Source organism: Arvicola amphibius, chromosome 3, assembly GCF_903992535.2.
Source record: "Arvicola amphibius chromosome 3, mArvAmp1.2, whole genome shotgun sequence".
Classification (NCBI taxonomy): Eukaryota; Metazoa; Chordata; class Mammalia; order Rodentia; family Cricetidae; genus Arvicola; species Arvicola amphibius.
In genome coordinates this window covers 146,121,956-146,147,636 of record NC_052049.1, presented here as the reverse complement: position 1 = coordinate 146,147,636, position 25,681 = coordinate 146,121,956, and the positions used below count along the sequence as shown (strand labels likewise).

At 44.0% G+C, this 25,681-nt stretch overlaps 1 protein-coding gene across 1 annotated transcript in view; it reads right to left on the bottom strand.

Moving 5' to 3' along the window:
• Nucleotides 1-12,608: 12,608 nt before the first annotated feature.
• Nucleotides 12,609-25,681, bottom strand: part of Gclc (glutamate-cysteine ligase catalytic subunit) — a 40,644-nt gene continuing 27,571 nt past the window's right edge. Inside the window, exons 5-16 of the mRNA XM_038321674.2 lie at nt 24,782-24,840; nt 24,559-24,692; nt 21,059-21,133; nt 20,593-20,709; nt 19,632-19,770; nt 19,096-19,208; nt 18,785-18,877; nt 18,393-18,497; nt 15,225-15,306; nt 15,041-15,144; nt 14,817-14,937; nt 12,609-13,904 (exon numbers count right to left, since the gene is read on the bottom strand). Coding sequence (XP_038177602.1) covers nt 13,693-13,904; nt 14,817-14,937; nt 15,041-15,144; nt 15,225-15,306; nt 18,393-18,497; nt 18,785-18,877; nt 19,096-19,208; nt 19,632-19,770; nt 20,593-20,709; nt 21,059-21,133; nt 24,559-24,692; nt 24,782-24,840 — 1,354 coding nt within the window. The 3' untranslated portion in view covers nt 12,609-13,692. The remainder of the gene's footprint in view (nt 13,905-14,816; nt 14,938-15,040; nt 15,145-15,224; nt 15,307-18,392; nt 18,498-18,784; nt 18,878-19,095; nt 19,209-19,631; nt 19,771-20,592; nt 20,710-21,058; nt 21,134-24,558; nt 24,693-24,781; nt 24,841-25,681) is intronic.

Sequence of the window (25,681 nt, the reverse complement as noted above, 5' to 3'; positions counted from 1 at the left end):
ATGCAGCTGGAAGCTTACTGCAATAGTTTCCCAGTCTGTGTTGTTAACAGCACTGCAGGACTTCAGTCAGCATCCAGGGTTGATGTAGCACAATCTTGCTTTTTTTTCCCCCAATCTGTGTCTATTGTTGGAAGCTCTGATGCTGCTTCATCCCTAGGCACCCTGGCTCAGCATGACAGCATCCACCCCTCTGAGTGATGAAACAGGGAGCTAGCAACGTCATGAGACCAGGAGATGGCGTTTCTTCTTCTAGACTTCGTAGAACCCCACAAGGCCATGAGGAAGAAGCCCAGGATACCCACGGGTGAGAGGGAACCAGGACTTGCCTCCTAGGATTCACCTGGAGTTTCCCCAGTGGGGTCCAAAACTGCATGACCCGAGGTCTTCTGTCTGCTGTATTCACTGCCTTCATTGAAAATGCCTAGTGAGGGGTACACACGTCAGGCTCCTGTGTTCATGATAATGAGTTGATGTGGTGCATATTTTCTTGGCGAGAGCAGTAGCAGGAGGGGCTATTGTAACATGAGGGCTGGCTTGTTGGGGTATCTGTCCTGCCTGGTACCCCACAGCTGGCAAGCCCCAAAGAAAATTACACAGAGGACTCCATAAGATTATAAACTGATTGGCCCACTAGCTCAGGCTTCTTATTAGCTCTTGTAGCTTATATTAATCCATTATTCTTATCTATGTTAGCCACATGGCTTGGTACCTTTCTCACATTTTGCTTCTTCAGAGTCTGGGCAGGAGTCCGGGGGAATGGGCTTCCTTCTTCCCAGAATACTCCTGTTCTCCTCTCCCCGCCTCTACTTCCTGTCTGTTTGACCTGCCTATACTTCTGCCTGGCCAATCAGCATTTATTTAAAATATGATTGACAGAATACAGACAATTTTCCCACACCAGGCTGTGGCTTAGTTAGGAAGGAAGAACTTGCTTTGTACTTCTGTTCTGAAGTAGTGGTCCCAAGACCCCTAGTTCTTTCTCATCTGCACTATAGGCTTCAAGGACATGAGGCACACCCCTTCTCTGCAGAAAGGAACCTTGGCTTACAATTCTTGTGCCTCTTGCTCAGAAGTAGCCTTGCTTGCTGCCACCTCCAAACTCCAGGGAGATCATCTTCATGCCTGTTTCTTTTCTGTAGAGGAATGACGAAGGTGGAGCCCCAGGCTTATTTTAATTGAGCATTTTATGCTGGGCACCTGGCCAGATGAATACTTCCTGTTTAAATGACTTCACCAGGCAGATGCTATCATTTCTGTATTTATGGAGAACAAGGAAACAATAAAATTTGGAATCAAAAAGCAGAATTAAATTTCAGAGAATCTGTTCATTTTTGAGAGCAAAAAAAAAGATTCTGTGGGACCAAATCATACTCTTTTTTTCTTAAAAAAAAAAATACCATATTGAATCTTGCGTAGAAAGATGGTATTTTTGTCAGGAGATGCATGTAGCAGAGACTCACTGGAAATAAGTTTACACTAGGTTACGAGTTTATTGGGCAGGACATTTGTCAGCCCTTTAGAATGTAAGGCAAGTTGGACAGCCAAGGTCTCCGCATCAGGAGTCTGGGCTTTCTCCCTCAGGTCCAACTACTGCCTGAGGTACTGTGCCTGGGTTTGAATTGACATTCTCAGAGAGCAGACCCTCACTGGCTCCGAGACACCTGTTGTGTTTGGCATTTGCCTATAGTCCCATCAGCCACGACCAAGGGTCATGAAGTGGAAACAAGGCTTCGGAGCACTAAAGAACCAAATCAAACAATGGCTACAGCAGAGACCTAAGCTCATTCTAGGTGTCTATTGGACTTGGCTATAAGTGAGTAACCTGGTGTGTTTGGGAGGCTGGGTATATTTATTATTCTCCACAAAGCACTTTGGGAACTTTGGCCGAAAACTTTTTTGCTCTTAGTGTAATTTCCAGGCAGGGATTCATTCGACCTCATGCAGCCAAGAGAAATATGGGACGTTTCTATGGGCCAGTTGTCCCCTTGTTTACAACCATAGGAACCAACCAGGAAAGGAGAAGAGAACCGAACTATTTATTCCCAACTGTTGCTTTCAGGGGGACAGAGAAAATAGGAAAAACATTTGTGGACAGGCTATTGTGTTTGCTGCTGGCTGCTGTCCACGACTTCTGAAAAGACTGCTCTCACAGAGGAGATGCATTGTTTCCCCCATGAGAAATTGTTTTCTCTGTCTGGAAAATGTGCCATGTTTCTCTTGTTTCTAAGGTTAACAACCTGGATGCTTGAGGAACTTTATCCATCTTCGGAGCAACCTGATTTTGCATTTCACACAATTCTAGAGTTTAGCCATGGCCTGTTCCCTGTCCCAGAGACTGCAGGGATACCGACTGGTCTTACACTGCCAACACGTGGTCACTGCTGGAATTTCAAAGTACTTACAAAGCTGTTGCAGTCTCAAAAGTCAATTTTCAAAAAATGAAAGTGAGCAAGTTAATTTTACATTATTTACATAATATTAGATTTAAATTTATATATAATTCATCAAAACCCATGAGGGCATGACCTGCCATTTGGAAGGCTTTGAAGGGGTAGAGAGAATGTGTGCCTGAATTACTCTAAACATGAGAAGGTCTCCAAAGATCCCTATGGTGAAGGCTTGACACCCAAACGTGGTAATGTTCAGAAGTGGGGCTTAGAGGGGTAGTTGGATCCGAGGTGCACCGAACTCATCTGCTGAGTAGTGGATTTATCCAGTGGTGAGTTCATAGTTGAATGGTTATTTGCTTATGGGGCCCAACAAGAGGGTAAAAGTTACAGGAAGAGTACCTTTGAAGGCCTGTCTCCCCCATCCCTGCTCACGTTCTCTGCCTTCTGCTTGCCATAAGGTGAGGTCAGGGAACCCTAAAAGTTCATACTGCATTCCCCCTCCCCAAGGAGCAAGCACCAAGTGTTGAAGTCACTTTCAATTAAAATGTGAATCACTGGCCATGTGACTAGAACCTAAGCTTTTCCACAAATCATCTAGTACTCTGTATACAGCATCGAAAGGTCACTAAATCAAGACCTCTCTCAACTGGACAATGACTTCACCCAGCCGAGAGTCATTCCCTTTACCAGCAATAGTGATGTCCTGTTGCAGAAGCTGTAGCGGAGGTCAGTGAGATGCTGTGGGTCAAGTGTGTAGAATCGTGCTTGACCAGCGTGAACGCCAGCAGAAATAGTTATAGAGTAATACACAGTTGCAGGAAGTAATACCAAGACCAAACAAACAAACAAAACCCCCGTGCATCGTTTATCATACGGTCTCCAGTGTCCGCGGTTGTCCCGGCTGTACAGTATCATCAACTGGAGGCTGCCCTCATTTTAACTCTACTGTTCTTCGTGTGTTATCATCGTACACAGTTCTGTCACTTCTGTAGGCTCCTGTATTCACAACCCTAGGCAAGACGGTGAGCAGCTCCATCATCCCCAGAATCCCTTGCACTGATTCACCAATTCTGACCACACCAGTTCCTCTCCTGTATCCTCATTACCTGTCCTGAAACTGTAGTGGCCTAACTGATACAGGGCTTTGTTTGCTTAGTGTGATTCACTGGGGATCCATGCAGATTGCTGCTCAGATTGATTGTTCATCCCATTCGTTACTATGGTCTTAGAGGGTGGGGATGGACCACTGTTTGCTGAACAGCCCTTGAAAGATAGCTGGGCGGCTTCTTGTGTTTGGCTTCCAGGAATAAGGCTGCTATAAACAGGCGTTTGTTCTGGACCAAATGACAATTACATGCTCGGTATCAGAAGCTCTCAAACAGTTTCCCAGAGTGGCTGTTTCCATTGTCCTGACCAGCAACTTAGTGACACTATAACTCTGCCATATTCCGTAGCAGCTAGTAACGCTGAGTGGCTTTTCATGTGTTTATTATGTGCCCGCTGTTTCAACTCTTTGCTAAAATATTTCTTCCTGTCTTTCACCTATTTTATAATGACATTGCAGTTCACTAATGGGTTTTTTTGTGAGTTATCACTACTGAGGGGTTTTTAAAAATGTATTAGATACAAAGTCTTTGGATGCTTAATTTTTAGTATAAAGTACCAACATTGGATTGTGAGCAACGTTGCCACCCCAGTTATTGGGGGGAAAAAAGAGCAAGAATACAGAAGATTTGAACATTTCCAGTGAAAACCCCTCCCTGAAGGTGTCAAGTGGACATTGTATGGAAGTGAATATGGAATATTGTCCATGAAAAGGCAAATATTGAGCTATTAAAAAGTTTTTTAAGTGTAGAGTACTAGAGTAACTCAGAATATTTTGGGAACAAAGCAATTTTGCTAGATGTACAAAATAACAAAAAGAGACCTAGACAAATTCCCAAAGATTTTAAACTCAAGTTACACACTTTCTAAATAATGCCCAGTTAAGGAAAAAGCTCCAGGAGTGGTAAAGCCCCGACAACAGCCAGGGGTTCTGGTGCTCACCTTTAACCCCAGGACTCTGGAGGGCAGAGGCAGGGGTTCTGGTGCTCACCTTTAACCCCAGGACCCTGGAGGGCAGAGGCAGGGGTTCTGGTGCTCACCTTTAACCCCAGGACTCTGGAGGGCAGAGGCAGGGGTTCTGGTGCTCACCTTTAACCCCAGGACTCTGGAGGGCAGAGGCAGGCAGATCTCTATGAATTCAAGACCAGTGCATAGTAAGAAGCTGTCTCAAAATAAAACACCCAAACAACAACCAACCAACCAAACAAACAACCCTCTCCCCAAACCAAAACAGAACAAAACCACCCACTTATAACTGAATAAGGACAATGGGGCTTGTAGACAGTTCAGGGCACAGAGTGCTTTTGTGCAGGCCTGGAAACCTGAGTCCAATTTCTTGTCCTATAAGGTGGTCACGAGAGTTGTCCTCTGACCTCCATGTATATGCAGTGATAAATGTGAAGTGTGTGTGTGTGTGTGTGTGTGTGTGTGTGTGTGTGTGTATGTGTGTGCAGGCTACTGCATGCAAAAAAAAAAAAACAAAAAACCTACAGCATAACCAAACAACAAATCCCTGTAGCAGTAATGAAAACAAGCCCACGATTTACCAGCTTATGTCAGATTGGAAGGTCGTTCATATCTAAACATAAGAATAGGATTAAAGTACCTCTCAACATGGAGTTTCCAAGACCCAGAGGATCAAAGTGCACTCTTCTGGCTTCTGGGTTCACCAGGCATGAATGTGATGTACAAAAATACATGCAAATAAAACTCCCATATACATAAAAACAAAAATTCAATATGGAGTTCACTTTGTTCAGAATAGGTCTATGAATTGGGGAGAATTTGTAAACGAAAACAAATTATAAGTGTGTTACTTTTGGTTATGCTATGGAACATCTGTTTAATGATGCAAAGATGTGTTTCATTAAATAAAATTCACCTGTGGTCCATAGGCCGGGTCAGCAAGTAGCAGACAGGAAGTAGTAGGGAGGAGCCAGGAGGAGAAGGGTTTCTAAGGATAAGGAGCAAAAACACAAGGACTTCTTAGGAGACAGGAGGTGAGCTAGGTGAGCTGCTTGCTATTCAGCCTCTCTGGGGAGCAGGGTTCTACCTCAACCTTTCAATCTTGAATTCTTTAGCGGGACAGATTTAGATAAGTTCTCTTAGTAGTTTTCAAAGAGTCGGTGCCTGAGGGAGCAGAATTTCTTCAGGTTGCGACTCTTGTGGCCTAGACGCTGCTGGTAGCAGTGGAGCTGCAGTTGCTGACTGGTGTAACCGTAGTGTGAAAGGCAGACAGTTAGTAAACTAGCAGCCCAAGCTGTGAGTCCCCAGATAGCAAAGGTACCTCCTGATGAAATAATACAAAAACTGGAACTTTGGAAATGGTCTCTAGGATTACACTGCCATGCTTCTGAGACATGGCTTCTCTACCTCTGTGTTGGGAATACCTATCCCTAAGAGGACTTGAGATACCGTGCGTGGTCCTGGCTTCAGTGACCCTTGAACTTCCAACAGTAGCTGGGCCCACAAAGGCCCACATGTCAGCGATCTCAAGGACCTTGTGGGACTTCTACCAGGCCATCCTCCCAGCTGGGCTTCAAGGTGAACGTCGGTGGAGCCTGTGAGCTTCTAAAGTGTCCTCACTGAAGAAGATTCTCCAGGAGGACCCCGTAGCAAGCAGCCTTTCTGCTCCATCAGCGTCTCTTTGTCTGGTAAGATGTCTGTCTTACTTTGATATTATCATGATATTGTAAGGAAAGTTTGTGTGAATAAACTGAGTGTATTCGAAAGGCAAATCTTGTGTGGACATTCAAATTGCCAAGCACCTTCCAGTCCGTAGGTGTGCTCCCCACAGATTTGAACTTGAATCTGCATGCCTTTTTTTATGCTGGAAGTGCTTGTGTGCTCTCTGATCCAGAATGATCAAGGACGATTTCCAGCATCAACCTTAGGCCTCTACGCACACACACAAGTGCTCACACACAAACACACTCACACAGTCACCTACACACACATGCTTGCCCTCACCCATGTGCATACGCATACACGCATGCACTCACACATATACACATGGAAAAACAACCTAAAAAATTCACTTTGAAAACTAGGTGTGGTACAGTAGTAGGCAGAGGGGTGGGTTGGAGGCTAATTGAGGAGGAGGTGCTGGTGGCCACGTCAGAGGAGCAGCAGGTGGCAATTGAAGTTCAGGTGTCAGCCCACCAGGAGGAAACTCCCTGATGAATGAATCTAGGCAAGACCCGGAGACCACTGACTTCAGAATGTCTTTTGCTTCTGCTGTGCCTTTGCAAGTTGGCCACTGCCACCTCTCTCTGGTATCTGCCATGGTGTGAATGGGGTGGGGAGACCCCACTGCCTGTAACGCAGTGTGTTTACCTCACGGAAACATCCCGTTCTACTGGGCATTTTTACCTGTGGATTATAAAGATGTTTTCTTCCTAAGCTGTACTGTCTAGCTGGTAGTGTTAGTTGGCATTCTTGGCGTTCTTGTTTCAAGGATGACCCACGTCTCTGTCTCTGTTTGCATTTCAACCTCCAGGTCCTTGCCCCATTCGCGAACCGTCCCCGTAGTGCAGGCGGTATGCTACAGGCATAGTACCGTAGTACACATAGTAGTACAGACACTACAGATAAAAAATAAAACAAGGAAGTGTCACACTGCCAGAATATGTGAGTTTCTATTGTGGAGCCACATAGGTTAATGATTAAGAAAAACAATTGAGTCCCAGCAGCCCAGCTAGCTTAAATTCTTTTAATCTTAATGTTGGGAGATGTGTTCACAGGTGTTGGAGTGCATCACCGCTGAAACAAGACTTTAAAAATAACTTAAAGCTAGACTAAGATGTTTTTGTTAAATAGTTTTGAGGTGAAAAAAAAATCCAAGAAGACAATCTAAGGTTTTGGAAAGGCACAGAGTTGAGTGGGGAACTGGAAGGTCAGGGAACAAGAACCAAGCAGTCCAGTTCTCCTTAGCTGATGTGCCTTTCTTCATAGGCTTGGGAGATGAGCAAAGGCGATGGTTAATTCCTTAGACCCATGTCTGCCCCCAGCTCCTGATATAAAAAACATTGATGAGTGGGTTGGTACTCTAAAGGTTTAAAGTAGGGCTGACTGATTGTTTTTCATGTATGAAAGTTTAGGTTTGTGATTCCTTATAAGATCACCTTTCAAGGTAAGTAATAAAGTGATTGGGCCTTCCTTAGTAACCGCTAAACGCAGCCTGCCAGGAAAAGAACACCTTGCTTGCTTACACTGTCAATCTGTAACAAGTTGCTTAGGTGTGGATGTATGTGGGCTCTTGAGATAATTTGTTTTTCACCTGTTATATTTAAAATGCTTGATCATGTAACATGTTTTTTTTACTTGTATTCATTATAATCATTCACGTGAAAAATAGAATGTAACCACATTGAAATTTTTATATTCCCTGAAAGATTTTGCTGAGGTATATAAGTTGTAAGGGAAAGAATAAAGGTAGGGTTAGAAGGAGTTACAAGGAAAACATCAAGACTAGAGTTAGAAGAAAAACATCAAGAATGAGAGAATAAGGAAGGATAAAGATAGAGTTAGAAGGAAAACGCCAAGAGAGACGGAAGGGACATTTCTGGATAGAGAGAAGAATAACAAAAGAATAAAGATTTGCCTGGCCGCTGGTAGTGCACGCTTTTAATCCCAAGATTGGGAAGCAGAGGCAGGCTGGTCTACAGAGTGAGTTCCAGAACAGCCAAGGCTATACAAACTCTGTCTTACAAAGCAACAAAACAAAACAAAAACAAAACAAAATAAAACAAAAAAAAAAAGAAAGGAAAGAAAGAAAAAAAAAAGAAAACAAACCATCAAGATGGTTTCTGAAAGAAACCATCAAGAGTGTGTTTTTTTCCCTTAACCTTCTCAGATAAAAAACACTCAGTGGACTCCTTTTGAGCCCCCTGCTGCTGGAGGTTGTTCCCCCAGGCAGCCGAAAGAGGAGGGTCGGAGGCAATACTCTGTTCGGGTACCACAGGAGGACCATGGAGTAGGCTTTGCCTCCACTTTACTGCGTAGGTTTTGCCCACTATTTCTCTTGGCCATGACGTGTGTAAAGTGCCCTCATCCTAAGTGTACAGCCCTGTACGTTTCAGCACACCGACGCATCACCCGGATTAGGGTAGAAACCCAGCCTAGCGCGCAACAGTTGCCGGCTCTCCAGTCAGTGCAGGGCACTCTGGAGTAACTGCTAGGAGTGTCCAGCGTCACTCAGCTTTATGTACTGAATCACACAGGGCACATTGTATTTGGCGTCTCTCTTGGGACAGCCTGTGCTGTAACAGCGTAGTTCGGGTCACCGCTATGCTGCTCTTTCTCGGGGCAGCTTCCATACTTCTCCGTGATTCATTCCCACGTGTTTAGAGTGAAAGGGGATTCAGACTGTTTCAGCCTTTGCTTCTCAGCCAGTTCAAGGATACCTTTCCCAGGTGAGATGGGACCAAGGTCTCACTCCCAGTCCTGGTTTCCCTGCTTCCTTTCTGTTGCTGACTGAATGTGACCCTCTCAAATGCCTAACTCCTAATGGGATTTACAAATAGGACCTGAAGGAAATGGTTAGGTTCACATGGTGGCCGCAGCTTGTGTAAATGTGATCGATGCCCTTTTCAGAGCAGACTTGGGCCATCCATCAGAACAAAACAAAGTTAATCTGCAAGTCAGGAGGAGCTCTTGCCAGAAGTCTGACCTGCTAATGCTTCAGTCTGGCTGATTCCGTCTCTGAAACCGAGAAATGATGTCAAGTCAGAGTCTACAGTGTTGCTCTGGCGTCTGCACCAAGATAGCTTTCAACTTTTCTAAGCATTACTTGGTGTGAACTCTGAAAGTGTTCTTGGAGAAGGTGGAACGCTTACACGAAAGGCAGTAGAAGGGAGAGCAGCTGGTAGGTCTCAGGCACTTGTCTTCGGGGAAAGATGACTGGCCCTAATTAACCTCAAGGGGAGCTCATGACCAGGACCTCTGAGATGCCTGTGACCAAGCAGCTTCCTGGAAGTTGAGACAACTCCTAAGCTAAACTTTGAGAGTCTCTGCCATCACAGGCTCACCACCATCTTCCTTGCCCACTAACCCTGATGGATACATTACCTGTTTTCTGCAGGTTCCTAATATACTTCCTAGCACCCCAAGTCTAGGGCCTAACCATGACCGTGCCAAAACCCAGACATCTATGGCACTGTTTTCAATTCGGCAAGGTATTGCTCCATCACTTGAGATGAAAGAGGCATTTTGGAAATAAGGAGGATCTGCTCAACCCCACAAGGGGCATCCTCTGTGACCAGTAGGTTAGAAGCAGGTGAAAACGTCCCTGTCTAAATAAGAGAACAGAGTCCAGGCTTGGGCATGGTTTTTTAAGGTGAATATTTATTTGAAAAGTATATATAGAATATATCTTGATCATAACCACCCTTCCCTCCAGCTCTCCCCAGAACCCCTTATCACATCCCACGCCCCATCAACTTCATAATTTTATAATTATGTATCTATTTTTAACTCAATGCTGTCCATACGTACATGGCTGTGGGGTCATCCACTGGGGCACACTCCCCAAAAAGTACCTAACCCTCCCCCAGCAGCCATCAACTACAAAGAGTTCCTCTGCTAGAGGGGCCCAGGAGACCCGCCCCTTCCTCTTCCTGATGTGTGCAGGTAAAGGACACTGCTTCGAGTTCCTGAGCAAGTCACGTCCAGAGAGCAGCCCTTCTACCCACCCTCCAGCTCTTCTAGTCCTTCTGCCCCTGTGCTGTGAAATCCCCAGCCCTAGGCAGGTGTGCTGAGGTAGCTGTCCCATCTGCAGCTGAGCACTGCACTCTGAATAGCCATGCATCCCCGCACCAGCCGCTACCCGCTGCACTATGTAGCTTCTCCGGGAAGGCACAAATCTATGGGTTTACCCTAGTAGGCAGTCTGACAGCACGGTTGTTTAGAATAACAATAGGTTCTCCCCCCACCCCCACCCCAGCAGTTTGCAGCACCGGGCATTCATTTCCTCCTGTGGAGCAGGCTTCAGATGCAACCCAGCCTCCTCACTATTGCTCCAGTGGGCACCTCTTGCCTGGCAGGTGGGTACTGTAGTCTACCACTGGGTAAGATGATTAATCTTTTCTTCCCCAGCAGCCTACACAGCCCCTTCTGGCACTGTAAAAGCAAGCAGGGAGAGAACTTCCTGGTCAGTTAGAGTTCTGTGTCCTGCAATTAAAGCACGTGCATCTTCAATAGGGTCTTACCACCTTGGTGGGCAACCAAGAGCAATGGCAATTATCTGCATCGTTTTGGGTGCCTCTGGGCCTCTCTAACCATACAAAGGATCCGATGCCTGGCACTGAGATTTACAGTTAATAACTAGTCTTTTCAGCATTGTTCACTAATGTGGTATACTTCCATCCAAACTCCCTCTTTAAAATTATGTTTAATTAGCTTACACACCGGCAGGGTTCCAGAAGTCTTCTTCATATACTTTTACCAAAGACAAAGCATCTTTTATTCATATCAGTGTTTTATAATTTAGCTCACAACCCTGAATTCTGTTTGAATGGTATAGCTTATGAGTTGTCGGTCATACTTATTCTGTCAGGAGTGGAGCACATATGTCAAGCTGAAATGTGTCTGGTTTAAAATTTGGCAAGAGAACAGTCTAGATATATACTGAAGGCAAATGTTGGTGATTTAAGCTGATTTATCTGTAACTTGGGGTGCAAAGTGGTAATAAATCTTGCTATTCATGCAATCAGCAGACAGACCAGGTTTACATAGGAGCTCATTAGTAATGCAGAAACGTGGACTCCAGGTTATGTAGAAGTACTGCCAGGGAAGTCCCAGGCCAAGTGTACTGCCCAGAGGAAGGGTGAGCAAGGGAAAGCCCTTTGGGGCACACACTTCTGCACGTACCTTCCATATGTTTTCCCCTTTACTTGTAGCTAAAATTTTGATGAAAACCCAGCACATCAACAGGTGTTCTTGTCCTCCATTTCAACTTTTCAAAAGTGTAAACCATGTTCTCAAACTAAGCACACCCATTTTCCCTCTTAAATTATCACCTTAAACTGATCATGTTTAGGAATGTCCCTAAAGTATTTTTCTGAATGAAGTCCCTGAGCAAAATAAAAATCCCTCTTTTTGCTTCCTTTGCCTGATGCGAGCACTGCTTTGAGATAGCCCTCCTGCTATGTACACTGTCTCTTCATGCCAGGGATGCTTTGCTTTGGGATAGCCCTCCTGCTATGTACACTGTCTCTCCTTCATGTCTGGGCTCCACTTGGTCAAGGTGAGGACCAATAAAAACATTCTACATGAGCTCAGTCTATGTGAGGGCATGGAGTGTGGACTCAGATCCAGACAGGCTGAAAACAGCTTTGCAGGGCTTGTTAATTCTTTAGTCTAAGTGTCTCCAGTGTAGACTATATTTTCCAGGTCATCTCTGGCCCAGAAGTATGAGAGTGGCTGAGATTAAAAGGAAAATTCACTTTCCAAGACAAAGCAGTCTCTGCCACTGTTCTACGGGGGTAGGTGTGTGTGAAAGCTAGCTACCGAGGGAGATCTGCCTGTCTTTAGTACTGGTCCTCTTCTTAAAGGATTGGGGAGCTGATGGAGTGACACCACACAATCAGGCCTAATTAAAAATTTTCGCAACCAAGACTAGGCATATTGGCACATGCTTTTAACAGTCCTAAGGAGGTAGAGGAAGGTGGGTGTCTGTGAGTTCAAGACCAGCCTGATCTACAGAGTGGGTACAGAATCAGTATTCAGGTAACATAGTTAGAAACAAAACAAAAACTTAAAAACCCATAAAACCACTCATACACGCACTAGCTTTTGAATATGAATTCCATTTTTTTTTGTATGAGTGCTCTGTCTGCAAGTATGCTTGCACACCAGAGGAGGGCATTGGATCCCATTACAGATGGTTGTGGGTCACCATGCAGTTGCTGGGAATTGAACTCAGGACCTCTGGAAGAGCAGTCAGTGCTCTAAATCACAGACATTTCGCCAGCCCATGATTTCCATTCTTTTATTTTCTTATACCACAAACATTTTATTCTTTTTACAACCTGACTTACATAACAAAATTATAGAGAAAAAAAGGACTTTCTTTAAATTTCCAAAATAAATGAAATATATAACCAATCCTAGTCCTTAGAATTTTAAGCTGAAGCAGCTTTATTGCAATCTTTCCAAATTGGCATCACAGTGTAAATATTTATATCCATAAAGCTTGGCTTAATCTACAGTACAGTTATTTCAGAATAGTTAAATTTAGTTAACAGTGAAGAAGATAACATAAAGCTAAAGCAACTATATAACAAATTATTTACAATTGAACATTTAGGGTCCTGATTCACAAAAATTAGTGCATTTCATGATTGATCTGAGTTTTACAGAGAAAGCAAACAGAATGCAGAATACTCCCCAGGGAAAATCTGGAATGACGGCTGTCAGAAGACAGCCTACCAATACGCTTACTGCAAGCCAGAGAAAGAGTAACAACCTTGGCAGCTGCACTGATTTGACGTTCCCCAGCACAGTGACCAGACAACTGGTGGACGTGCACGAGCAGACACCAGCTTTGACAGAGCTGTTGGTGTGTACAGAAGGGAATGATTTCGCTTTTCAAAAACAAAATCACCCCCAGTATTCTCTACACATGAACTGAGTCTGTATATTTTAGACAAATCCCGACGGAGTTTCTTTTCTAAGAGCCGGCAGAGTTCAGTCCAGGTGAGAGCGTGGGACTGCTCTGGGAAAGACCTCACCCTCGGGCGTCAGTGCAATCCAGTGATTTTACGTACGCAGCAAAGGAGGCAACTCAAAAGACAGTTACAAGAAGGCATTTTTAAGTAAATTTCAGTGAATCAGGGCCCAGGTAGTATTAAAGGAAGATTTACAGTAAACATTTAAAACTCTGGAATGCAGGTATTATCGTACAATTACATTTACAAAACTGCCTACACACTAGTTGCTCCAGAGTAAGGATTCAAAATGTACAAGCCAGTTCACTATGACTTTAGATACAATGTTATTAAAATACACTGTTAATCATAAAAATACTTTAGTATATACATGTACAAACTCAGGTTTACGTACTGAAGAAAGCTGCTAGTCACCGCTGGCCACCAGCACAGAACCACAGGCCGTGTTGGTGGTCGCGGCATCCGATTGGGCCAGCAGTCAGCGCTGCGGCTGTCACTCGCTGAGAGCGATGCACTCCTTCTGCTGATGTCTAGTCTGAAGAGCCACTTTTACCTCCACTGTACTTTGTTTTTCTAAATCCTGATCCAAGTAACTCTGGACATTCACATAATTCATTTGCAATTTGGTTACATTTCAAAACAAGGCTATAATTTATCTCATCAGTTATTATACTGTCTTGCTTGTAGTCAGGGTGGTTGGCGATGAACTCTCTCATCCATCTGGCAACTGTCATTAGTTCTCCTGAAAGAAAACAATTAGGTGCTTTAAGAAGTGGGTACTTGATGACTAGCAAACACACGTCTCTGAAATGAAATCTGCATGGCCTGGGAGTGTCACACGCTGAGAGCTAAAAGGATAGCTTTCATCACATTCAAAAGATTGCTAATGGGGACAAACGGACAATTGCAGGACAGCAACAGGCATATACATACCCAGTTAGATAGATGCCACCTATAGGCTGACACCACCAGCTCTTAAGGGACGGAGTCAGTATTGTTTATAAGAGCTATGTTGTCCTTCTTGGCCAGTGGGCCATGTCTACAGGTGATGCCGTTATGTGACTACTTCAAAGGACTATAGGGTCCCTACAGTTCAGGAGCACATAGAATAAAAAGGGAAGCCGTAGATAAAATATTCTGGAGGTGATGTGCTCCTACAGATGACCTTTGTCAAGATGCTGTTAGCACTCACACCAAGGTTTGCATGAGCTGCTCCCCGTGTAAGTACTGGCAAGGCCAGTGAGGCATGGTAAATAAGATCTCAAACTGACAAAGGTCCTCGGAAGGCTGCTGTGCAGCACAAGCTGAGAGCTGCACACAAGCCAGCGGTGCAGGCTACTGGAGCCGTGGCTATTCAGCCTGACAAAAGTTCAGTGACGTGCAATACACATAGATGACACCAGACTGGCACCGCAACCACCACACCTCATCGAAATACCACATTTAAAAATGTATCATTATTTTCTACAGGGAAGGGGGAAAACGCTTTCTCAATTTAAAACTGTGATCCTAAGATTTTAAGGTATATGCAACTGTAGAATTATCAAATGTTTAAAAAAAGGAGCATGGCTCGAGTGTGACATACTGTTAGGCATGTCACAGAGTCAAATACTGTAGAGTCAAGACAAAGAAAAGGGGAAAAAATCTACTATACCAGATGCTCTCTTCTTAATTAGCTTTAGGTAGTTCAGAATACTGCATCTGGTGTCCACATCTACTTCCATGTTTTCAAGATAGGAGTTCAGAATGGGGATGAGTCCAGGAAACACCCCTTCCTACAAGAAGAACACATTATAAACTCTGCCAGCTGGTGCTCATCGCATAAGCCCCGTTCAGACTGTATCTTCCCATTGATGACAAGCGCCGTTCAGGCCGTACCTTCCCGTTGATGATGGTGTCTATGCTCATGAGGGTGTACTCCTCTGCTGCTGGCTCAGAACTGGTCTGGGCCTTGCTACACCCATCCACAACGGCATTGCCACCTGCCAACCAAGGGGAGCACAGAGGAGCTTCAGCAGCCTGTTCAGCATAAACCGACCCTAGAAACCCGAACACATGATACCTTTGCAAATGTCTTTCCTGAAATAGAACATCCCCTGCAAGACAGCATCCCGCTTCTGTGCCATTTTCATGTTCTCATCAACCTAATGGAGAAAGAGTCAGGACTAAGTCAGAACATCTTGGGCAGAACAAGCCAGAGCCTGCAGCACTCCGATGCTTCACAGCTGGAGATCAGATGACGTACTCCTCACATGCTGGCTTCTGCAAACACCGGGAAGAGGAGCTCACTTTACGTAACACAAATAGAAAATGCTCCTTCCTAAGGCTTACCAAGGCCTTGAGATGTGGGAGGGCCTGAGATCTTGGTCTCAAGCCTGTGTTCTCCCTAAGCCTGCCTCACTTAAGTGAGCATAGGGGCAGCAGGCTTCCTTCAGGTATGCAGTATTGGCTCACCAAGGGCAAAGTTACCAATGCCATTTGCCTACCTGGTAACTCATTCATGAATTCTTTTAAGACTTAAGTTATTCCTGTTATCTTTCTAAAAGGTCACTGTGTATTTCTTATTTCCAGCATTTCTCCTTGCTTTGGAAATGTTTTACAAAAGCAAGCCATACTAGAGTGTTACAATTTGATGTTACTTGTTTCTTTTTAAAAGCATTTTTACATGTATTTATCTTTCTGTGTGTCAGGAGAGGGCTTGTGTGGGAGTCAGTTCTGGAAATCTATCTCAGGTCACCAGGCTTGGAGGCAAGAGCCTGTACCTGCACAGCCATCTCTGGGTCCTTTTCTGTGGCCTCTTGTCTTTACTGCTTTCTCTTCTGTGGGTTACATCTTCACATTCCCTTCCTCGCTCTGCTTTTATAATGCTAACAAGTTTTCTTCCTTCTTTTTCTTGCTCTTGAGCCAGTCATTTGGAATTAACATCAGTTTTAAACAAATGCTCTTTTCATATTTATTTTTTATGTTTGACACAGGTTCTTGTTTATGGAGACAAGCTTATTGAACTTGTTATCCTCCTTCCTCAGCTTCCCAAGTGCATTAGCGTGTCCTGCCGCTGATGATTAATAGTGTTGTATTTTTCTTATTCTTTGTGGTGGTAAAGAATCACTCACACTAGGCAGTGGTGGCACACGCCTTTAATCCCGGCACTTGGGAGGCAGAGGCAGGCAGATCTCTGTGAGTTTGAGGTCAGCCTGGTCTACAAGAGCTAGTTCCAGAACAGGCTCCAAAGCTACAGAGAAACCCTGTCTCAAAAAACCAAAATAGATAGATAGATAGATAGATAGATAGATAGATAGATAGATAGATAGACAGATAAATAGATAGATAAATTGATCTATGTGTATACAGTGCCCAGAGTCCAGAAGAGGGTGCTGGAACCCCCCGGCCCCAAATTAGAATTAAAGCTGGTTATGACCATGTGGGTGCTGGGAACTAAACCTTGGTCTTCTGCAACAGCAGTTAGTGCTAGTAACTGCTGAGCTATCTTTCCAGACCATTTTCTTTGTTTCTTAGTTTTAAAAGTATTATTCTCTCAGTGTCTATGCATTTGCCCAAAATTGAGTGTCCATGTAACCTCAAAATCTACACAATGGTACCCGATCCCCAGTGTGACAGGATTAGAATCCTGGGCACCTTTGCCCTTCTGAATGAGAACAGAGCCCTTATTCAAGACCTCAGACTGCAGCGGAGTGTAACTGAATTGTAGAATACCAGATTCCCATGCCTGAAGTCCTAAGTTCCACTCTACCACTAAACAAAACCAACACTGAAGGAGGGAAACCATAAACAAAGGAGAGATCTCTGTCATCTGTGGACACAGGGAGAATGTAACCCAATAATTCCATTGAGAAAGTGGCCCTTGCCACACAGCATCTCCTCCCCACCTCCACATACACAGAATGCTAGTTGGTTTTTTATGTCACATTAATACAAGATAGGGTCATCTTGGAAGAGGCAACCTCAACTGATGAACTGCCTCTATCAGACTGGACTGTTGGCAAATACTGGGGGGTATTTTCTTGGTGCCGATTGATGTGGGAGAAGGGTCAATCCCATCATGATGGTGCTACCCCTGCACAGGTGATCATGGGCTATATAGAAAAGCAGGATGCTAAGCAAGTAAGCCGTTAGCACTGCCCTAACTTCCCTCATGGTGAGTGAGGACCTGGATCCTAAGATAAAGTCAACCTGCTCTGTGTTGCTGTTGGTCATTGTGTTTGCCAAAGTCACAGAAAACAAACTAGGTCACACAACAGAGAGAACTCATTTGGATGGGAAGGGAGCTCAGACAGTGCTCTTTCAACCTCTCTGGCATTACATCCAGTAAGGAAGTAACGCCACCCTCTCTCCCTCGCAGGTGTCCTCACCGTCTCTCCTGCTCAGGACATTTCAGTAGAGAAATAAAATCTAGGTTTGGGTGCTGAAGTTAACTGCTTCACTAGGACGCTGAACCTTCTCTTAAGGATATTTTTTCTTAGTTTTCTGCCAGCTTTAGGACAGCTAGTCATATTCACGAACAGAAGCCTAGATGAGTAACTCACGAGGACTTTTCTTTGGGTGGATTTCACATAGTCAGCACATACCCACAGGCAATAAGCTTCTGAATTCCTATTGGCTCTGACAAAGCCCCTCTGACTCTCTGTGGCCTGACTCCTTGGCAGCAGTCCACAGCAGCAGAGCCTCCACTCTACTTAACAGTCTTTCCCACCCATTACTATGTCAAGAAGAACTCATGGCCTTGACCACCTTCAGGACTGCCTTAGACCACACACAAAACCTTTGTGGCCTCTGAGCAAGTACAGACTCAAAAACTCTACTGGCCAACTTCCTCCAGGAAGCCTCTTCTCTGGTCTTCCTGGGGTGAGATTTATAACTCTTAATTTGGTAATTTAATGCTATCACATCCTCCACAAACATCCCAAGTTTGGTTGCACTGAGACCTTTGCCTAAATTCTACCAATAAGCCTCCAATCATCCTAATTTTGACATTGACCAAATGAACTTTTAGAGGGCGGCACTAGTTTGTGGGACCATCTCCAGCCATTGTCTTTAAACAAAGCCTCGAGAGATAAATTTGGTCCTAGGGGGAAAAGCAAAGTCAAAGCAGAGACAGTTTATCCTGATAGATAAGAAAACGATGCAAGGACAGGCTGGAACTGCACAGTGCACACGGTAAGTGAACACCTCTGCACTGTCTCTACTCATGGCTCTAACCACCCACCATTACCTTGGACAGTGGGATGAGGAAATCCAGTTTGTATGAGAGGATCACCCTGGTGAGCAGAACCACAAACACCACATAGGCCGAGTTCTCAAAGTCTGTTAACTGCACCTAGCGGTGAAGACCAGACTGTTAGGGATCGACTGCCTGCCCAGCTTCCCCTCCCTAGCCCTCCAGACTGCACTGTTCCTGAGCACTTTCATCGTCCCCCTTTGAGGCTGGAGCCCTCTCTCCAGGTCCACACTCTGATATCAGCTCCCAGCGGCTTTTGGAGTTGCTATTCATAGGCACATTTGGATTCCTACTGCTTTCGAATGAACTCAAAGCCCTCTGAGGAGAACATTAGGCGGGTGGGGAGTGGTCAGAAGGGAGCTTCTGAGCGGAAGCACGTGTCTCACCTCCATGGGTCTGAACTCTACTCTCCATCCAATATCTGAGTTTGGAGGAGGAGGCTTAAATCTCATTGTCTGCCAGTTTGTGGATTGAATATTCTATAACAACAAAAAGAAATAGAATAAAATCAACTTTCTACACATTCAGAACACAGATGACGTGTATTTAATGAGGGATGAAGACTCTTTACCCTCTATCTATACCTAATACCTCCCAATTTACAAATACGAGAAAGTTATAACTTTAGGACTTTGTTGAGTGTGACCTGTTAGAAAACAAAAGTTTGTGAAGTGAAATTCATTTGAATGGGAGATACCTCAAAATGGTCAGACTCGTTGGCATCATCCAGGTGTATTTTCTCTTCAAAAAGGGTGAGTGGGTCTCTAATAAAGAGATGAGCAACATGCTGTGCCAAGAGATGATCAATGCCTGCAAAGACAGATCGCAGGGACTAACTGCAAAGGGAAGGCACCTCGTACCGTTTCTAAGTCCACAGACTGAAGAAAGGGTGTCTAGACGTAGGAAGTGGCTGGGTGGTTCAGTGTTCTCACCTTGCCCAGGATTTTATCCTACGGACACTGGGGAAGAGTCGGAGTTTACTCACTCCTCACACAATGCCTGCTGGGCACTGGTGTGGACCTAGATACAGAGCTCCAAAAAGTTCCTTTTGCTAAAAGTCAAGAAGATCTCACAAGTATTTGGAACTTGAAACTTTAGGAACAAGCAGCCTCATAAGAAAAGTTAGAGACTTCACACTAAAAACAGAAACCAGACCAGGAGTCAGCAAAAGTTCAAAGCGCTTTGAAGAACAAAAGGTGCACATATGATCGGCTTAGCAGGAGGGCTGCTCACCTTCCCGCAAGAGCTGCTCATAGATCTCTTGATCGATGGTCAGGGCGATGTCATTGTATTTCTCCCCACACTTAGATAGGTAGCTATCTATGGAATCATACCGAGATTTACTAATCCTAAAGCGATTATTCTTCAGAGGCTAAAACAGAAGACATGGTCTAAAATTAACACCCAGGAATTCAATAGATGCACATTTGCCTGCTGACCTGTGTTCAACCCTTAGAACTCATGGTGGACAAAACTGACTTACAGTGTTGTTCTCTGACCTCTATACACAAGCTGAGGAACACCTGCACTCCCCAACGCTTTCTCTTTCACACACAATAATAAAACTGCAAGCTTGTTTTTATTTATAAAGTATGTTCAACAATTTGTGGGTGATTAGGACAGGACCAGACCAGAAAAGCCCTTAGTGGAGACATCCTTTGTGGAAGCCTCTTAGAACACAGATGTCCAGTCAGGCCCTTGTCCTGGAGTCTCATCTACGATGAACCTGGGCGCCTGGCTCTCCATGGCTGATGGTGATACACACTCTGGAGTGTGACAAGAAATGCTAACAGTGTTGATCTGTCTTTACGAGGCACAGCCTAAGCCTGTGGATGAGACAGTCCTCTGACAACAGCACCTCCTACAGACTCCAATGGACATGCAGCACTCACACAGTGCCCAGGACTCTCTGGTAAAACAGCTGTCAGTGTGACTTCTACCACTATTTTTAAAAGAAGCAAGAACTAATACAGATTTTAAGCAAGGATAAAAACTGCCTCCCTCCCCAAACTAACCACCCACCTTCCTCCTCACATACCCACTTAAAACAAAGCCAGGCTCACCACATGTATTCTCTTCCCTTATGTGAACACCCAGAGGGTAAACATCTAAGAGAGACTTCAAAATGCAAGTATGTGCAATATGCACACATTACCTGCTTGATGCAAAAGTTTAAGTAGAAAAACATTCCTACCTCCAGGCCTCTCTCCTCCCGTGTTCTATCATCTACAGATGCAGAAATCACTCCCCAGCGACAATCAATGTCTGACACGTAGCCTCGGTAAAATGGAGATGCAGCACTCAAAGCCATCTAAAAACACCAATGAGCAAATGCAGGTCACAGTGCCGCACACACGGGGAGGCTCCCACCCGTTCATCAGCCCATGCAGTCCTTGGTAGGCTCCCAGCTGCTGTTTTATAAACAGAATGTACAACAAGGAACGCCAAGGCTTTATTTATTATTGAATCTTCTCTTCTACAACACGAGGACATACTTAGCACGGGGAGAAAGGATGTTCATACTCAAATTTAGTATTATCATAAATACCAATAGCTTGACTCCTCAGTTCTCTATCTATGTATTATTAGTTAATTAAATAGCACCTGTGGTCTTATTTTCTTCACAGATATGTTTAAAGGAAGACATACTTTCTACTTACAACAATTGGGCAGATAGTGGCCAGCTGATCATAAAGGTATCTGGCTTCAGATATGCTGCAGGCTTGGAATGTCACCTGTTTAAGAATAAAAGTGATTAAAATGACAACATAAAGTCATCATCAGGCCCCAGAAGAAGTCAATCTGAGAAGAAGGGGTCACGGATAAGAAGGCTTTAGAGATGAGCTTTGTTTAGAAGTTGTCTTGGGCTGGACATGGTGGCACACACCTTTAAACCCAGCACTCAGGCAGAGGCAGGCGGATCTCTGTGAGTTCGATACCAGTCTGGTCTACAGAGTGACTTCTAGAACAGTTAGGACTGTTTCATAGAGAAATCCTGTCTTGAAAACAAAAACAACAAAAAGTTGTTTGGCCTGATGCAGAAAATAATGTATGTGCTTACCCCTTGAAAGATCAGTGGCTACCAAGTACACTAAGAGTCTCAGTTCTGACGGCTTATCTATATATCTCAATTATCCCTTCTGACATCCAACAAGCTCCATGGGGGACACACCTACTCAATTACATGGGCAACTGGCTACTGAAACAACTGTTTAAACGGTCGGTATCCTGATCTTTCTGTGGGTTCCATGTTAGTGCTAGCGTGAACAGCACACGTCAGTTACCGACACATCACTAGCCCCCGCAGATCAAGACAATGGGAAGCAATGCTGTAGCCATCAAGGAAAATGGGTTTCAAAGGCCACAGTAAAAATTGAGGAGGGCTGAAGATGAGGTTACTGACAAGCAAAGCAAGGTAGCTTCTCCAGTGACATGGGACTTAGAAACCAACTTGTGAGATCAGGGATTCAGACCAGTGAAATGCTTGCCTTGTTAGCACTCGGACCTGAGTTTGATCACTTGAACCTCCAAAATTTGGCAAGTGTTTATAGTCTTGGAGCTGGGGCAACAAAGACAGACCGATCCCTAAGGCTTACTGGCTCTAGGCCAATGAGTGAGTGACCCTTGTGGATGCACTTGAGGAATGACACCTGAGGTTGGTCTCTGGTCTGTGCACACAAGGAAGGAAGGAAGCAAACATGCACACACACATGCAGACACTTTATGTGTAGTAAGGACTCAATGTGGAAGGGGAAGACTGGATAAGTGAAGCACGGTTTATCGACTGTGGTCTTTCCTAAAACCTAGGGCTGAGCTATAGGACTTAGTCTTGCCATTCTAAATCCTAAGCATGTGGGGCAGTGTCTGCTACCCGCTTACTAAATTTACAGAGGGTCATGAAGGTAAGAGGATAATAAAGACAGGAACGTGGGGAAAGGTATGCAGAGCTACTTTTAAAACCTCTGAGACTTAAAAGATCCAAGTGTTTCGAGGTGTTGTGACAGGTTCTGTTGGGCTTGTGTTTCTTAGCTGGTCTAGTTCCTTTATGGGACTTCTGTGTTTGATACTGTGTGTTCCTTTGTTTGTGTATCTTTGGTTTTGCAGATAATGTAATGAACATTTTCCCTGAATGATTTTGACTGACTTTTCTCAGGTAGCCTGGGAAACAGCAGTAGGTACATCCTGGAAAGTCAGGATTAGAAAAATCTAAGAAAAACAGCAACTGAAATTTGAAAATTCCATTTCTAATGTCTCAGTTACATGAAGTAGATTTCCTGGCCACCTCCCCGGCTCTAGAGCTGAAGCAGTACGAACATAGCTGGAGGTGCTGCCTTTAGCGGAGAAGCAAAACCAAGGCACTCTGACACCTTAGCAGAGGCACAACACAGCAAGCTCTCACTTTTGCTTTCCTTTGAAAGGATCACATAGGAGGAAATGTTACCATGACACCTACAAGAGGCAGAGGAGGAACTATAAATACACAGATGTTAGAAACCGAATCTACAGTTTACCTAGAATTCAGTTTTGAAGCCACATAATTTTCTTAAGTGGAAAAAAACCCAACAAACTCATAGCAGGTCATGACCTTTTTATTTATTAAATGGTTCTCAAAAAGTCCAAAGACTGAAAATTTACTTTCTTTGTAAATCTCGTTACGGAGCCCAGGATGCCCTGAGCTTACAGCCCTTCTGCAGCACTGGGCCACACACAGGCAAGCACCACTAGCCCTCGGCAAGCTCACTAATTTGAAGCTGTTTCATTTTGTTCAGTTAAGTCTTCCATCAACTAAAAAAAATTCCCATCCTTTTTGGGGTGCTTTCTGTTCTAGTCAGGAATGTTTGTGGCTGTTTGTGAATTCATCTCATTTATTACACATTTTAATTTTATGTGACTGTAACTTTTTAAAGTGGAATGTTATGGGGAATATTAAATTCACGCCTTAAATAGAACAGAGAACTGTGTCTTCTTCACACATGAAAATGTTTGTTTGCCCTATTTTGCATAAATCAAGTGTCAAAGGGAGAGGCTGTCCCTCTGGTGTTGTGTTTCAGTAACTTGCTTCCCTGGTTCGGTATTAAACAAGGCTGGGTGCCCAGAGCACTCACAGAATACTGAAGCCAGGTATTAAGTACTAGAGTTTAATGGTCCATTCTAGAAATGTTTGTATTTAAGATGGAAAAGCAGATAATGTAGTTAAATCAGCCTCTTTTTAAATGAAGTGCGACCATTTCTAAGGGAAGGGACTGGCCTCTGTTTGGAAGCCACATATCCAATCTTACCTAAATCTTATCCTAATCTTATGTGGAGGAAACAAAATGCCTTGTCCTTTATCATGTTATAGAAACAGCCTGGGAAAGTCTGACTTGGGTAGTCAATCTGGATTACATCTGTAGTTTTAAAAACAACAGTTTGGAGGCTTATGTGACAAACGTGTACACCTGCAGCCTTGAGAAGAATGCTGAGTTCTGTGGCCTCTGGGCCGAGGCTATGGTCCAGTTTAATAAAATGAGCCAAAGAAAGCGTGGAGGAAGTTGAATGACTAAGGCGGGGCAGAGTCACCAAGCAACCATGGGCCTGCCTGCATGGGAGTGGGAGCTCTGCGTTCCCCATTCCAGCTGTGGGCACAACCACTGGCAGGGGCTATCAGTTACCGGACTAGGCCAAACAAAAATGTTAATTAAGTGAACAGAGAAATCATATCTCCTGTGTAACTTTGCCAGGGGCAAGGCAAGAGGCTGTTGAGTATTTATTCCCTTTAAACAATGAGGTGACTACACAAATGTAAACATTTATATGCCAAAGAACTTTTCCCTTGGGTCACAAAATCACTGGATTCTCCCAGCAGAGGTCATTTTCAGAGATAACGTCTTGTCTAATATCCTCAAGGCTCTCACTAGGTGGCAGTAAAACTCAGGCTTTTAGAAAGAGAATTCACAAGTACTTTGCATTTAAGTTCACTAACAACCACACATCTTTGTGGTAAACTCTTAAATTCTTAGTTAAAAGACAGTTATAAATAATGTTACAAAAACAGTCTCATTCCAGAAAAGCATGTTATCTCTGAATCTGATTGAAGGGTGATTTTTAGACAAGAAGCATGCACAGAGTTAGAAAGAAGAAAGGAGAGGACACTTGGCCCCTGCAGTAATGGAAGCAGTACCTGAAGACAGCAATTGCCCATCCCAAATCCCATGGCATCCATGTAAATATGGTCTGGCTTAGAAGCCTTTGCTGCTTCCTCATCTTCAGGAAATGTTTCTACAAATGGAGATGGTGTGTTCTTGTCTTTAAATACTGTATTAAAAGTTAATTAAAAAGAAGAAGAAACAGTTGAGAATCAAGGACAACTTCAACAGGCTGCGCCACCCCACACCCAGACTTACTTGGCACGTTGATTACGACCTTTTCTCCTCTCCTATGCCGGATGTTTCTTGTTAGGGTACTAAAACCAACAAACAAAAGGAGATTAACCAAGACTGCCATATTATAGAGTTTGAGAACATTAAGAGGAATGGAACTGAATCCTACTTCTAACTGAAATGCCAAGACAGCCATGTAACATGCGGCTCTAGAGTTTCCTATAGAGGCCTGGCATCTGCAGCTGAGTTGTGCCATTTCTCGTGCTTATCTAGTGCTAACCCAAGGTCCAGCTCAGCTGTTCAAGGCCAGCCACAGTCTAGTGAATTCTAACAATTCCCATAGAAAATACAATGATTTTACTCAAATTTAAGAACTTAGGTTTTGGTTTTAAGGTTTCGGTATCATTGAAGTCTAAATTTTTTACCTGCCTCAGTTCCCCAATTCTGCAGCACTAACCTGACTCCCAGCTGATGCACACACTATAACCACTGAGCATCTGCTGTGACTAGTTCTAATTCAAACACACGATTTTAACAGCACAAAGAAAGGAAAAAATTTCTGCCAATTTTTTTAAACTGATTACAAACTGCAATAACACTTGACACAGATTAAAATAAATTTACACAGGTTGAAAAAATTATAAAACTAGGTTCACTCCATTTTTATGTTAGTCTGACTACTAGAAGATTAGTTTAAACACTACATCTGCTCTGATGCCTGCTTCCCTCAGCTGGTCAGAACACAGCTGGAGGACTTCCTGTGCTCTCCTTTCCCGTGAGGAACTCTGGTGCCAGCACTGAATAACTATCACAGTCCATATTTTCTTGAAGTTCAATATTTTTCTCTCTAAACACATGAAAATGTTTCAAGGAAACTGTATTTATAAATCTTTGTCTAGCTGGGCATGGTAGTACATGCCTTTA